The following is a 15,358-nucleotide window of genomic DNA, read 5'->3' on the forward strand; positions in this document are numbered from 1 at the left end:
GAAAACTCCATAGCACTCCATCCCAGGTATCTACCTGCTAAATATCAGTATCCTTGATTTTATGGTACTTGAGACAAGAACTTAAGAAGAAGATCCTCTAAGATGTTTAACATGTGTGACCCCTGTGACCTCGAAAATATGTCAAGATCATTTGTATAAGAAACTTTAGTGATCCATCCTTGGTACCTGATGGCAAAATATAAAAACTCTTGGTCTTCTGTAATTTGATTCTTATTAAAGTTTGAACTTATTCAACCCATGTGACCTTAATAATCTGTCAAGGTCATTTATATGAAAAAACTTTGAAGTACTCCATCCTGGGTACCTGCTGGCATAATATTATGACTCTGTGCCTAATGATGGAACTTGAAAAGGTTTTCATATGTCTAAAACATATTTGACACCCATAACCTTGAAAAAAGGCCCATGTCACTTATTTGAGAAAAAGTTAGATTGCTTCACCCAAGGTACCCTTTGCATAATATCTGGCATCTGAATTTCATGAAAGCTACATTCCATTCCAGGTATTGCTAGGTATTGGTCAAATATTAGTACCCTGGGTCTTCTGGAAATTAAAAATATACATGTATTCTTGCATGTAAGTTTTCTTTGCATATTTCACCCCTATGACTTCGACTTTAAGAATCATCTGAAGTCCCAGAAAACTTAGAGGCTTAATACTTTATCAAACAGTTACTCAGTTACATTACTACATCATATGAATGACGTTTACCTAATAGGTCATTCATATGATGTAGTAATGTAACTGAGTAACTGTTTGATAAAGTATTAAGCCTCTAAGTTTTCTGGGACTTCAGATGATTCTTAAAGTTTTTAACATAAATGATCCTTGTTGTTTTGAGAATACCGTGGTCATTCATATGAAGTAGACTAATAGTACTCCAACCCCAGGCCTAATATCAGTATCAAATTGTTTATAGTCTTCTGAAAGAAGTTTACAGTTGACAGACAGACAGCAGATCCTTCACTATACCAATAACTAACGCTCAATGTCACTGTGTGTCATTTGAGTTTTTTTAAAAAGTAAAATTTCATCCTTCATACCGATGGTTAAAAACATTGAAAGCATGGTTCTGTTTATTCATTCACGGCTTGACCAGTCAATCTTATTTTAATACTGTGAGTAAATGTTTGTAGTTGTAACATTTGTGTTACCTGACATGAAACATATTAATATATTCTAATTTATATAGCAATAAGCTAGTGTTGATTTAATGACCAGTGATATGCTCACCTCTTGGCTTTCAGTCAGAGGTTTTGTCTTGACCCTGTGGGCTTATTGCAGAATAATGGAGTTAACTGATATATCAAAGTAATAAAGAATTATGAAACCTTCGTGATCATGTCATTATATTGGCTACAGAATTAGAGCTGCAGAGCTTGGGATGGAAGAATGCCTGATAGCTAACACAAGCTGAGTGAGGACATTAATGAAAAACAATGTATTAATGCTTTTATATCAATATTTCCTGTACATAAATTGTACAAAACCAATTTCTTAGGAAAATTAAACCAATCAATAGCTTTAATCAGTAATTAAATCAGTCATACACGAGAGATAATTTTGACCTTGCCTGTTTTTGATTGAGGCAACATTACCAGGCAGGGATCACTTTATTACCAGCCAGTTCTGGCCACTTTTGATTGAAGTAACTCTCCTACCTTAATTTCTGTCAGCCTCACAGCGTAAGTCTGTATTCTGAAATTCAGATTTGATGAAATGTTCCACTGTGTAGCTCTGCTTCACATGTAGGGAGTATCAATGGTTGCCTAGCATCATTTGCCTGTAGTAGTATGTATTGTAGTAGCAATCTGCCAGTCTCAGTAATTCTCCGTGTGCCAGCAGTCTAAAAATAGAGCAAATTTCTTCTGCCTTATCACTGCACAATGAAAGAATAATAACCATCCAAATGGTACATCAACACTCACAAGAGCACTTTAATTTACTTTTATTTTAGATAGAGAATACATCACTTAAAGTTCTTTTGGGATATTATCAGACAATTAATTGCACATAATTAACTATATTACAATGCCCATCAAGTAAAAACATATTCATCTCAGACCAGTATACTTACATAAATTCCTACTGCATCTTACTGAATTTAATCGGTTTTTTTTCAGTGGTATTCCAACATGGATTTAGAAAATAAATGTCAAAATTTTAAGTATGAAGTCATATTGTCCTTAATACCTATCCTATATTATGATACACAACATGTCTTTTTTCTTTCCTAGAGTTTGCTTATTCGAACAATGCCAGATTTCTTCTGGTTTCTGGAATAAATTTAGGTATACATATGAAGGATAATTCAAATTTCAAGAGCAGATCTTTTGACATGCATGTCGATAATTTTCAAAAAGACATCACCAAATGAATGTTTATCCTTCTGTTTAACTTACATGAATTAATTAAGAGTTCACAAATTTTGAGGGGAAAATGTTTCTCAATGTAAACCATTATTTTGAGGGAAAAAAAGAAAAGAACAAAACAAGAAGAAAGGAAGAGGCCAAAGGGCCTTATTGGTAACCAAGTAATAACTTACTTTGTTATCAATAAGGCTACATTGTACATCATGCAAAGCCTATGTAAAATGTGCATAATATGAACTGCCATTCCATGCTCAGACTTATAACCACATTTAATTTGAAAATGTAATTTTCCTGTGTTAATCCTTCCATCCATGAAGAGTATCAAATAGGTGTTTTATCATATCTGGGTATTGAGAAGATTTTTGAAATTTGAGTGTATTTGACCTCTTTTAGCCACACCCACATCAGCCCTACTAGGAGTCAACCAGGATCAATATGTGCATACCATCAAAATACCACCTTATAATCATAATGCAAATCAAGTTTGAATTATTTTCAATAAATGTTTTGCTAAAAAATGTATTTGTTCTACTGGTATATAAATTACTTTAAACTTTACTCCCTCCCCAGGGGGATATGTGAGACCATGGGGTCATGAGTTTACAATTTTGGTAAAGCCCCTCTAGATCCTTCCATCTTTCAAGAATATTTGAATCTGCTGTATTTAGATATTGAGAAGAATATTTTAAAATACTAAATCAATTAGACCCCTTTTTGGCCCCACTCATCAACAACTGAGGGTCAACCAGGGTCAATGTGTGCATATCATCTAACTGCCATCCTATACAAATAATCCTATCCAAATTTAAACAATTCCAGATAGAAAATCAACAAATTATGCTTAAGATGTGATTTTGAACTACTTTGCCTCCTCCCCATGTTCAAATGCATATCGTTGAAATGTGATGGTTAATTTTTCAATTTAAAATGCACATTTCTTTATTATTTTTAATGACTTACATGACAAGTAAGATGTTTTACAAACACCTACTGATTTAAATCAATGTGGTTCGACAGAAAACCCTAGCTGTCCATTATGTAACCAACCAGGTAACATGGGCCATGTACTGTATATATAATGTACAGGAAAGAGATACATGGAGGCAAAACAAAGTTTTATGTGAGCTAGGAAACACACTGGAGAATGACACACAGAAAAAACAGTTTTACATCAACTTTGTAAGATCTGGAAAGACTAGCAGCAATGGAACAACAGCCCACCAGGAATACTGGATAGAGCTCAGAATGTGAAGGTGCGGGCTGACATGGGACAAAGACTGGTCTTCCCAGAAGTCTTCCTACTATGGACACAACAATGGAAAACAATGGTCATGAAACAGCTGACTGTCCCTTGGGAGGAGCGTTGCCAAGAAGCTCAAAAAGGGAAAGTATACCAGCCTTGGTGATGAAGTGAGAAGAACGTGGTGGAGATGGGGATACAGGGCTTCCCTACACGGTCCATGTAGAGGATATTCCCAGCATTGAGCACAAGATAAACAAACCGAATAATAGCTGTACAATGACAATGACTAGCAACAACACTGGAGAAGTCATCCAGTTGGCTTGGTGGAGAATGGAGGATAAGAACTAGAAGACATCCACCAAAGGACAGTAATTTGGCCAATCACTGTCAACTTGCTACATTTAGGGCATTCCCGAATTGGAGTCAAAATTCCAAGTGAGAGGAAGTCTTAGCTGATGACATCAGTGGATTCTGTGATTAAGCAATTGATATCTAAATATTTCATTCTTACAAATATTGTTTCCCAAAGTAAATCTGAAAAACAACCATAGCCATTATAACTGTTAACGCCGATATAAATCATTGTAAAAGGAGCAGGTAAATGTGGCTTGTACATACTGTTAAATATGTTCTCCGTCACTCACATGACCGAGCATGCTTCTATGGTGATGTGAACTGCAGTTTACTTTACTATTATGGTGAAATCAACCCCCTCATGGTAAAGTAAGGAAGACATATTTTTTTTTCTAACTGCTTGATTTTGTTCCTTTTTCGCATTTGGTCAAACAAACCAGAGTACCACTGGAAGAAACAATGTGCATCCATCCCATGCCAAAGAAATATTCAGGATTTGTTGTGTAACCTGGTAAAAAGTTGTAATATACTGCTCGGCTAGGGAGAACTTCTCTTTAGCTTGATCAGTTGAGTATCACACTAGTAAGCCAGGGGGCCCAGGTTTGAATCCTAGCACAGCCATTGAAATTAACATCCAATCCTAGAACCTGATGAAACTGTGTACATGCGTCAAGGGTATATGTTAGCCACATCATTAAAAAACCATGGGGGTACAGGAAGAAAATCTGTTATGCTTCTGACAACAGTAGCCCATGTTCACAAATCTCACGAGACCCTGACCATTAATTAAATATGGAAAGGGTCATTGCAGCAGATATGCTGTTAAGCTTTTATAATTTAAACAGGAAGTCAGTGAAAGTGTGGCAATAATTAACTTTCAATACTTTACAAAGAATGTTGCTTAATGCTTAAAACTTAAACAAAATGCAATGGACAAGCCAGTAAAATATTGTCTAAGGTTTTATCAAGAGGTTATCAAACATCTGGCAGCTGGTCATCTTAAAAGGCAGCTGGACACAAGTGTGCATCGCACCACACCATGGGGCAAGGCAGGGCAGGTTTATTACCTTGCAGACTCCCAGGTATTATATTGAAATTTCTCTCTCTCTCTTTCTTTCTCTTTCTCTAACACAAATACACTCTCTCATTGCCTTTGTGTCTTTCAAATGAGTGGCGTCCAAGTCCATCATGCACTACATGTATATCACATATATATGATAATTTATTACAATCAATGGGTGTATTTGTATTACTAATCTAGCTTGCTAAATCACTCCATACACTCTAAAGTTTTCCAAATGGCCTACACCCAGTTATTACAAAATATCAGGTCCCTGTGCCCTATTTATCTTATTGTCATAAGTTTACAAATGAATGTTGAACTAAAATCTTTCTCCTTTATTTGTGACAATTGAATATTACAGAACTGGTTTTACCATAGATATAATAAGAGTTCTCTACATGCATCATCTTAAATATTTAAATATTTAGGTAATAACTTTTCTTATCAGGTCACTATAAGAAGCTCTCATTAAAACTCAGAGGTGTATGGTTTTTCCAAATATCTTTTCTGCTCATATTCATATTTTCATCAGTATCTCACAAAAAGATTTTCATAAAACGCTGTAGAGATAAAAAAAAATCTTATTATTTACAAATGTCTTATACCAAAATTGGTATTTGATGCTCTAAAAATCATGTTCTGTTATCAAGTGTTACAAAACAAACACCGGTTTATATTTTTTTCACTTCAATAGAAAAGAAGAAAGTTAGTTCAGAACTGTAAACAGATTCACCCCAAGTAACCTTTTGTTTGAAGGAAAATATAAGATTTCTTTTCATTTGATTACACAAGTAATTGTTGTTTGACATTGCTGTCATGGTTACTAAAAGCAAAAATGAATATGAAAGTAAAAGTCACTTCCCTTATAGCATATTTGAAAATATTATAGATTCTAATGCGATCTACGAGAAGTGACAAAACAATTTCCCTGCGGTAGCGGCTACACCCAGCGTAAAAGTGTAGGATCTGTTGGTACTTCTTGTAAAGTACCGTCGCTATTTCTTGTAAAACGACGACAAGACAGTGAAATGAAAAGAACAACTGGATAATGATAACTTCTAACGACGCCGAAAATCCGTGGCATGTAAGCAAAACGCAATCGAATTTTCCATCACGAAATTTTGTTTAAAATCTTACCTCCAAACATGGGATAGGCCTAGTAATAAAAGTACATTAGAATTTCGATGTTCCAATGGCAGAATTGTTTGTCACTAACGTAATCGAATTTTTCATCACGAAATTTTGCTGAAAATCTTACCTTTAAACATTGGATAGTAATATAAGTACATTAGAATTTCAATGTTCCAATGTTAGAATATTTTGTCACTATGTGTAAATATTTGACAATTTATCAAATCTTGGGGCATACACATTTAAGACTAATTCGTAAACTTTTCAGTTAACAACTTTTGTATTCTCTGAGCGTCGCTGTAGAAAATGCGAAACTACAACGGATATGAAATATGCTAGCTGTACATGTTTCATCAAAGATGGCGTCCTCAATGATAGGGAAGAAGGGTTTTCGCACATTGCAAATTTTGGCAAGAAATAAGATTATTTCACGTCAATGCCAACTACCGAAGAATATCAGATGTGTTAACTTACATACAAATCAATTTTCAAAAAGGTATAGTAGACAAATACACGTTTAAGATAGTGTTAAAGAGATAAACTTAAAGCTTATATACAACGTTGTGTGTTGGCCTACGTGATCATGAACACGTACAGGGAATGTCCCTCAAATCATGTTAACTGTCGAAAGGAAATTTGTTGTTTTAGTTAATACTCTATAACGTAACTATTTACAGAAACAACAAAACAGCTTGACAAACAAGTTTTCTGCAACAGCTCAACCTTTAAATTTTCTGGAAAAATTGTTCTGTAACGAATTTTTAATTTGATAATTTGCATGATCCAATCACCGATATACTCATGAAATCTGACGCTAGCCCAAACACAGAGACCATCTTTCTGGTTTAGGCAGATCATCAACATCGGCATTGGAGAAAATTATAATAGCGAATTACTAAAAAGTACGATAATGATAATCTCGGACATATTCCGATTCACTTTCCTTCACTTCAGGTGAATTTGTCGGTGATGTCAGAATGATTATAAAGACAATAGCCCTAACAGTATGCGATATACTCTATTCAGTGATAAACTTTAGTTAACAATATCAAAACTGAAAGAAATCACATCACAAAGTATTGTCTCCTACTATATACCATGTTACCACATCGTCCATCATATTTAATTTCAGATTTCACCAGGCCAGAATTTCTGTGGGGACATCTGCAATGATAGGAGTATTTGCTGCTGTCGGACTAACAATGGTAGAATGTCATCAGGAAGGGGGTATCAAGGAAGAAATTCTTCAGTTGATTGGAGCAGGAAAACATGACAAAAATGTAGGAGAATTAGGTAACAATTTTTTAATTTCTGCAAAGGATAAGGCTCATTTAGCTTTTAAACTAGGTTTAATAACAGAGGAAGAGAGATGCATTGTTATTGTGTTATCCAGTAAGTTAATGGGAGAGAAGTACTTACAAACAGGACAAGTAGCTCGGGCTGAATCTTGTTTTGTGGAAGCCATGGAAGCTTACAAAAGACTAGGAATTGACAAGTATGATGATGCATCTTTGGAATTAGTCCTGAGATTAACAAACTGCTTTGCTGTGAGTGGACGTGAAATTGAAGCCAAGGACAGTTTTGATATGATAATAGACACTCAGCTAAGGAAGATCAAGGAATCAAAAACCAAGTGTCCTCTCAGCACCTACCAGATACTGTGGGCTACCCTCCAACTGTATGGTCGATTCCTTGTCATGAATAAGGAATATGACGAGGCAGAAAATATGTTCTTTATAGCAGATGATGTCATGCAAAAAGCAAGTGGGGAGGACTTTCATAAGAGAATAGACATTTTGACTGACTTGGCTGGTATCAAGATTGTCAAGCAAGACTTTACTGGTGCTGAGGAAACATTTGAGAAGGCTATCAGAATTGGAGAGAAAGAAAATGCACCTGAAGTGTGTTTTACATACTGTTATATGGCAGACCTTGCAACAAGAATGAATGAATTTGACAAAGCAACAGAAATGTGTGACAAGGGACTCAAATTAGCAGAAAAACTTCATGATGCAAAGTGCCATGAAAAAGCAAGTCTGTATTTAGAAAAACTTAAAGAAGCCAAACAAAAAAGATAAAATTATTTAGTTTTTAGTGTAGTATACAGATGTATTTATAAATGAAATACATCAATTGAAAAATAATCTGAAGCTTATAATCCTCTATCATTTCCTCAGAAATGATTCCAGTGTTCTGTCATAATCAGATACAGCAGTAACTTTAGTAGGATTTATTTAGGTGAGTCCAGAACACCAATCCAAAATTTTTGATGAGTTGCAATACTGAGAGATACATGTAAGTGGGTTCTCTAAATTTGAGCGAGTCCCACAGGAAAAATGTGTCCAGGACTCAAATATCGGAGTCCCTGAAATCATTTGTTAGTGATTCTAATCAATGAATTTAAGAGGTCTGAAAAAAACTAATGAGGGGAATGCTTTCTGATATCTAGGGTATTTCTTTTCACTCTCCACATATATGCATCTGAGCAAGTCGAAGGTGTCACTGCAGTATTAGAAATTAGATATTGTATTCTGTCTGTTGTTATTAACGTAATGATGCAATGTCCATCATACATATGTCGTCCATCTTATTCATATATCTAGTCAGTAGTTTTCAGGGAAGCTTATAAGCAGCTCATTTGGTCAGCAAGGACCCAAGATTAGATGGACAAAAAAAGAAAAATATAGTATTGGTACATAGGATATATCATCAGCTAACAAGGTCTCAATATAGTAAAATTTATGTTCCTTCAGGTACTTCATTTGAAACTGTATATGGTATTGATAATGTCAATTGTTCTAATTCTATAAACGCATGACTGCAGTAGTCAAGTTTTATCACAGAAGCTGTGCCTAAGTAGCCAATCAAATAAGCTTGATAACCAGCTGCAGTGTTAATGTATTCACACTCAAAGTATTGCACTAAAATATGTTTGGGTTTATTGCAGTTCGAATGTCATTTATATACCAATTATCGTAAGTAAATAAATTCATCTATGTACAAAAATGAAATGCAAAAGTTTGCTAAATTTGATTCCGCCAAGACATGTGGGTTAATATAAAGTAGGTATTTGATAGTGGAATATTCCTCAGGACATTTGGCTTCATGATCTCCACCTTTTTATCTATTTTTTTTTCTTTGTTTTTTTCAGCCCACCATCTAATAGATGGTGGGTTATTCAAATCGCCCTGCGTCCGTGGTCTGTCGCCTGTCCGTCTGTCCGTAAACAATTCTTGTTACCGCTATTTCTGGAAAAGTACTGGATGGATCTTTCTCAAATTTCATATGCAGGTTCCCCTTGGTCCCTAGTTGTGCATTGTTCTTTTTTTTGACTGATTCGAATTCAAGATGGCCGACAGGTGGCCATCTTGGATTTTGGAAGTAAAAGTTTGTTACTGCTATTTCTGGAAAAGTACTGGATGGATCTTTCTCAAATTTCATATGCAGTTTCCCCTTGGTCCCTAGTTGTGCATTGTACCTTTTTTGGACTGATTCGAATTCAAGATGGCAGACAGATGGCCATCTTGGATTTTGAATCTAAAAGTTTGTTACTGCTATTTCTTGGAAAGTACTGGATGGATCTTTCTCAAATTTCATATGCAGGTTCCCTTTGGTTCCAAGTTGTGCATTATACCTTTTTGGACTGATCCGAAATCAAGATGGCCCACAGGCAGCCATCGTGGATGTCGACAGTAATACAGCACAAGCATATTGTCCATTATCCACCTGTAACTGACTGCTATCTAATAATACTTTGGGATCTTTTTCAAATGATATTTGCTAATAGGTGCTTAATAAAAATATCTTATGCCATCATTTAGTATATTCAATGAAGACCAGTTCATGAACATTTACAACACCTGTAACAAACAAAAAAAATAAACAAATCTTCAAGAACTGAAAACAGATCCTCAAATGATGGGCGCCAAGATCCCTCTGGGATCTCTTGTTTTTTTTTTTTGTAATTCATTTATATTAAGGTCCCTGAAAATCACTTGGGGCATTGTTCTAGATCTCAATAAATAAAAAAAAAAAGACACCTGATCTTGCTTCAGTTTGAAGGATGTAATGTGATAATCAAAAGTGAAATATATATGTAGAGTTAGTTTATGGAGCGAAAACATATTACTTCAATAAGTGCTGTGATAACAGTCGCTCATCACCTTCAGGGTTGGTTGATAATTTACTGAAGACTGATCATGAGCTTTTCGCTCACATTCAGATCAAGATGCATTAGCAACATATGTTAGAATCAGTTAAACAAGAAATGATACCAGCAAAATTAAAGAAATATTATATTATGTTAATCTTGTGTAGATATTCTGGAATAAAATCAGAATTTTTAAAGCTGTTGGATTTGACAATAAAATCATGTCACTGGATGATTTATTGAGTATGTGTAATGGTGACCCATTGGATACCGGTATATCCAAGCATTGGACAACTATATTACTAGATAAGTTATATAGAGACTAGAATCTGATGTATTACACAACTACCTCTTAATTATGATTCATGAATAAATTTCTTATATTTGTCCTCCAGCCATGGTTGAAGAAAAGGTTGTTGTAGATATTTATTTGAAAAAAAATTAAAACAAAAAAAATGTAATGAGGCTTCCAACATAAAAGAAGGTATTTTACAAAAATAAATTTGCGTTGATATTTCATGCCAAACATTATTGATGAGTACAAGGAAAAAGAGAAAGCAAAAAAGAGGTCCCATTGTTTTACCCCAACAGCAATTGGAATGTAAGAATTTAATCCTTTAGGAAAAACTGTTGTAGGCTTGTGAGGTGAAGGGTAATGTACATGCAGGGAATCAATTGAGTCTTTCTTGTTTTACCATTTTATACAATTCATTAATGTGTATGTGTTGGATACGTTAATGGCAATTGTTAATTTATTGTTGGCATATGTTGAATGCCTGAAATGTGATCATTTATTATTATAGACAAATAAAACACATGACTGGATCAGCTTGATGTGTTGTATTATATTTCATACTTGTTATACAGTCTTGTGTTTTCTCCACTTCATACTTGTTATATTTTTTGTTATTCTTCTGTTCATAATCATTATATCTTACATTTACTTCATTTCATGCGTGATGGATGAAAAGAGTTTTTTTAGCTACTCTATACTATATACATATACTCTTTTTATAACATGAAATCATATTTAAGATGCTACTCATGCTAAAAAAAAATTGACAAACATTGCAAAAAAAGACCACACACTTCATATCTGCTGCTTTCAATTAATGACAGTACAGTGCATCTGACATGGATCCACTGAAGAACATAACTAGCATAGGATAAAAAAATATTCCATTGTAGAGAGGCTACAAAAACATGTTTGTTTGCATTCAACCTTAAGGCTGCAGAACATGTTTATTTGTGTTCAACTTATAAAAGGGAGGTTTACTATTAAGACATACTTATGTATGGACAGAGAAAAAAAATTGGACAGCAGAATGAATTAATACACATGTCAAAAGAAATCAGGCCACAGCAAGGAGATTGCCATCAACCAAAATACTGACCCTCAGTTCAGACTATCAACTAAGATACTGACCCATAAAGTCCTCAGTTAAAGTAATGACCCACAAGTCCTGAACAAAGATGCTAACCCGAAGCTTTATATCATAAACAGAGATACTGATCTAGGAAAATCGAAACTGATCTTGAATTACAGTCTACATCTAGACTCTCAAGGCATCACTGAAGTATACTACTGGAGGCACACAGCAGGATACTTCACCTGATCACATTATAATGACAGGGCAATTCGGTCATTACACTATCGCAATACAGGACATATAGTAGTATATCAGGGAACAAAACAAAATATTCCTCACAGAGAAAATCGCTCAACAAATACCAAAACAGAGGCAGTGTCAAGGGAAATATTCAGGAAAAAATAATTAAAAGAAGACAAAAGATCAGATTTCAAACTTGGTCGCCTCATATGAATCCTTGCGCCTTACTTGCAGACAGGATAGTCTTGTTAACCACGAAAATAAGCTAAAGGTCCTTTGTCAATGGACTGATTCTAAAACAAGAAACTGATCCCTTCCAGCCCTAAACCAACATACTAGCGCTTAGACAACAAGTTTTTAACCAAGATTCATCAAACAAGAAACAGACCACTGGGTTCACAATCAAGATATTAGCCTCAACAAGGATACAAATAAATCTCTACCAAAGCATCCCCTTTCGCAAGTCCTCTACCCACCAAGCTATATCCCAAGTCCATATCCAAAGTACTACTGGTGTTGTGTACAGTGGTCAGAGAGAACATAAAATATTAGGAAGTGATGAAAAAATTAAATGCATCCGATCAAGAGGTGAAATAGATAAAAATAAGGACTACGTTATTCAGTTTCAGTAATGATGAAAATAGTGAATACGTCGTGTTTTGTATGTATTTACTAGAAATTTTTCTCTGAACTTCGCCAAAGTAGAATCGAAAATTAACTCAACCCTCTGATAACCAGCAGGACAGTATCATGTTAGAATGGGCAGTTAATCGATATCGTGTACGTCATATTGTCCACCTTGGTAGTTTCTACACGGACTCTCATTCAATTAAGCCACAATTTGTCCTTACAACGTAAGACGCTTTCTCCCTGTCGGGTCAACATCACCATGTGGTGATCATACATCGATCTTAGATGACTTCCCTGTGGAGACATTTGGCTATGGACAACGATATCATGATTCTGTATTTCGGTACCATCAATATCACGGATTGCAATGTCCTGGCACGAGCTTGTCATGTCGGTGATAATTTACAGTGTCACGGACTTGGTTCTGATGCTTACATGTTATAGATCATTGTATTCATTATCGTGAGATTACAAAACTATTGAAATTGTATTTTACTAAGATAGTGTCGGCAATCTAATTCAAATACATGTATAGAGATAATTTTCAACAGAAGTGACATTATATCCTAATCTTTGAAGTTGTGCCGATGTTTTTTCCAATTGATATACTCGGAGCGAGGTCATCCTAAGAACAAACTTAACTTTCCAATAATGAACACGTTCCTATTAAATCATACGTGGTTCTTTCCGAGTGCATTGCGGTACCCTACGTAATACGGCCAGTTCTGGTCTCTTACCCCCGAGTAGCTCGTCGTCCACTCATTGAAATGCAGGTTAGCTCCTACCTCAACTAGCTCGTCATGAGGTACATTGAATTGCTGGTTAGCTTTTGTCCCCAACTAGTTCTTCGCCAACTCACTGAATAGTTGTTTAGCTCCTACCATCAACTAGCTCGTCGTTACCTCATTGGAATCCTAGTTAGCTTCTTCCCTCAACTAGCTTGTCGCAGAGTATAACAGCTGGTACTTCACCTCAACTAGCTCTTCGTCAACTCATTGGAATCCTGATTAGCTTCTACCCTCAACTAGCTCGCCGCAGAGTGAATTGAACAGCTGATTAGCGTTTTTCCTCTGCAAGTTCGTAATCAACTCATTGAAATACTGTTTAGCTCTTAACTCTCAATTAGCTCGTCGCAAAGTACACTGAATTGCTGGTTAGCTCTTGTCCCCAACTAGTTCTTAGCCAACTCATTGAATAATTGTTTAGCTCCTACCATCAACTAACTCGTCGTCAACTCATTGAAATCCTAGTTAGCTTCAATCCTCAACTAGCTCGTCGCAAAGCACATTGAATAGCTCTTACCCTCAACTAGCTTGTTATCAACTCACTGAAATCCTGATTAGCTTCTACCAGCAACTAGCTCGTTACAGAGTACAATGAACAGCTGGTTAGCGTTTTTCCTCTGCTAGTTCGTCGTCAACTCATTTAACTGTTTCTTAGCTCTTACCCTCAATTACCTTGTCGACAACTTATTGAAATCCTAGTTACTTCTACCCACAACAAGCTCGCCGCAAAGTTTATTGAACAGCTGATTAGCTATTTTTCTCGACTAGTTCTTAGCCAACTCATTAAACTGTTGGTTTGTTCTTACCCTCAACTAGTTCGTCTCCGAGTACAGTGAACTGCTGGTAGCTCTGCGGCATACATATGGCGAGGTTTTCTGAGACTGAAGAATGCAAGTAAAGATGGCCAACGCATATTAACTCTCACTGAAAGAGCACCATCGGTTAAGGTCAAGAGACAACGTCGCTGCTAGTTGCATAACATCTACAAAGCAAACCCAAGTCGGGAATACAGACGCACACGGCAAGAATTGATCCCTATTTTCAGCAACGAAAATCATATCACGATTTATCTTTACGACAGTATCGCGGTCAAACATATCCCACTCTCTAACCGAATGTTGATTACTTGGTGAGAAGATCTTCCTAGCATGTTCAATGAAGACGTCGTCATGTTCTGCTGAAGTCTATTATTCAATGAATACGTGGTAGCTTTTCACCTTCTTGTACTGACAACACGTGTTCTTCCTACTGATGTTGTATTTCAAAGAATAAACACGTGACCATGTTATTTTTGAAAATTCAGAGGTGCAAATAAAGAATTGATTATCTTCTTGCTTACATAAACATTAATTTGCTTTTTTGACTGGGGAGGAGGACATGGTCGTGTAAATAACGACGTAGTTGCGTTCTTTCCACCAATGATCAAGAGGTCAATGACATGTTCTTAACGAGAGATCATGTTCATCTTGTCGATGAACAGGTGGATTTGTTCTTTCTGTGGATGAAGATTTTGCTACTTTCTTTTTGACAATGAACACGTGGTTTTGTTCTTTCATATATAAACACATGGCCACTATTTTTCTGCCAATGAACACGTGTCTTGTTCTCATGCCAACTAAAGCTAGGTCGCGCTCTTCCAGACAGTAATCATGTTCGATTGATTTCCTGGCTATTAACCTACAAGATGTGGTGCATCAGCAGACCAAGTAATTAAAATAATTAATTTGTCACCAATTCATCTTTGAATCAATTAACTTGTGGTTGGTCCCTAACAATAATCAGGTCCTCGTCACGATTTTCCAAATAAAGAGCTGATTAAGTGTTAGACCTATCCTGGTGCAGTTTTCAAAAATAGAAGTAAAAGTAAAATGTTGAACGGAAAAACTGCATATGATATATATTATTTGTGTTGTGTTTATTTATAATGACAAAAATGTATATCACAGGGGCAGGGGTTGCTTGGTTACAAAAGTAAAGGTGACCTGAACGAATCTGCAA

General features: G+C 35.6%; 2 protein-coding genes across 2 annotated transcripts in view; one reads left to right on the forward strand and one right to left on the reverse strand.

The window, feature by feature from the left end:
• The window catches only part of LOC132556602 (b(0,+)-type amino acid transporter 1-like), a 51,317-nt gene extending 49,536 nt beyond the window's left edge, over window positions 1-1,781 (reverse strand). Inside the window, exon 1 of the mRNA XM_060221030.1 lies at window positions 1,684-1,781. The gene's annotated coding sequence lies outside the window, so the exon portion shown is untranslated. The remainder of the gene's footprint in view (window positions 1-1,683) is intronic.
• Window positions 1,782-6,544: 4,763 nt separating this feature from the next.
• On the forward strand, window positions 6,545-11,164 carry LOC132556581 (uncharacterized). The gene is made up of 2 exons (XM_060220999.1): window positions 6,545-6,681; window positions 7,318-11,164. Exons 1-2 carry the CDS (start codon window positions 6,545-6,547, stop codon window positions 8,261-8,263), a joined length of 1,083 nt encoding a protein of 360 aa, XP_060076982.1. The 3' UTR covers window positions 8,264-11,164.
• The last annotated feature ends 4,194 nt before the right edge of the window (window positions 11,165-15,358 follow it).

This window comes from Ylistrum balloti, unplaced genomic scaffold (assembly GCF_031769215.1).
Source record: "Ylistrum balloti isolate Yb309-2 unplaced genomic scaffold, AGI_CSIRO_Ybal_v1 Utg370580, whole genome shotgun sequence".
NCBI lineage: Eukaryota > Metazoa > Mollusca > Bivalvia > Pectinida > Pectinidae > Ylistrum > Ylistrum balloti.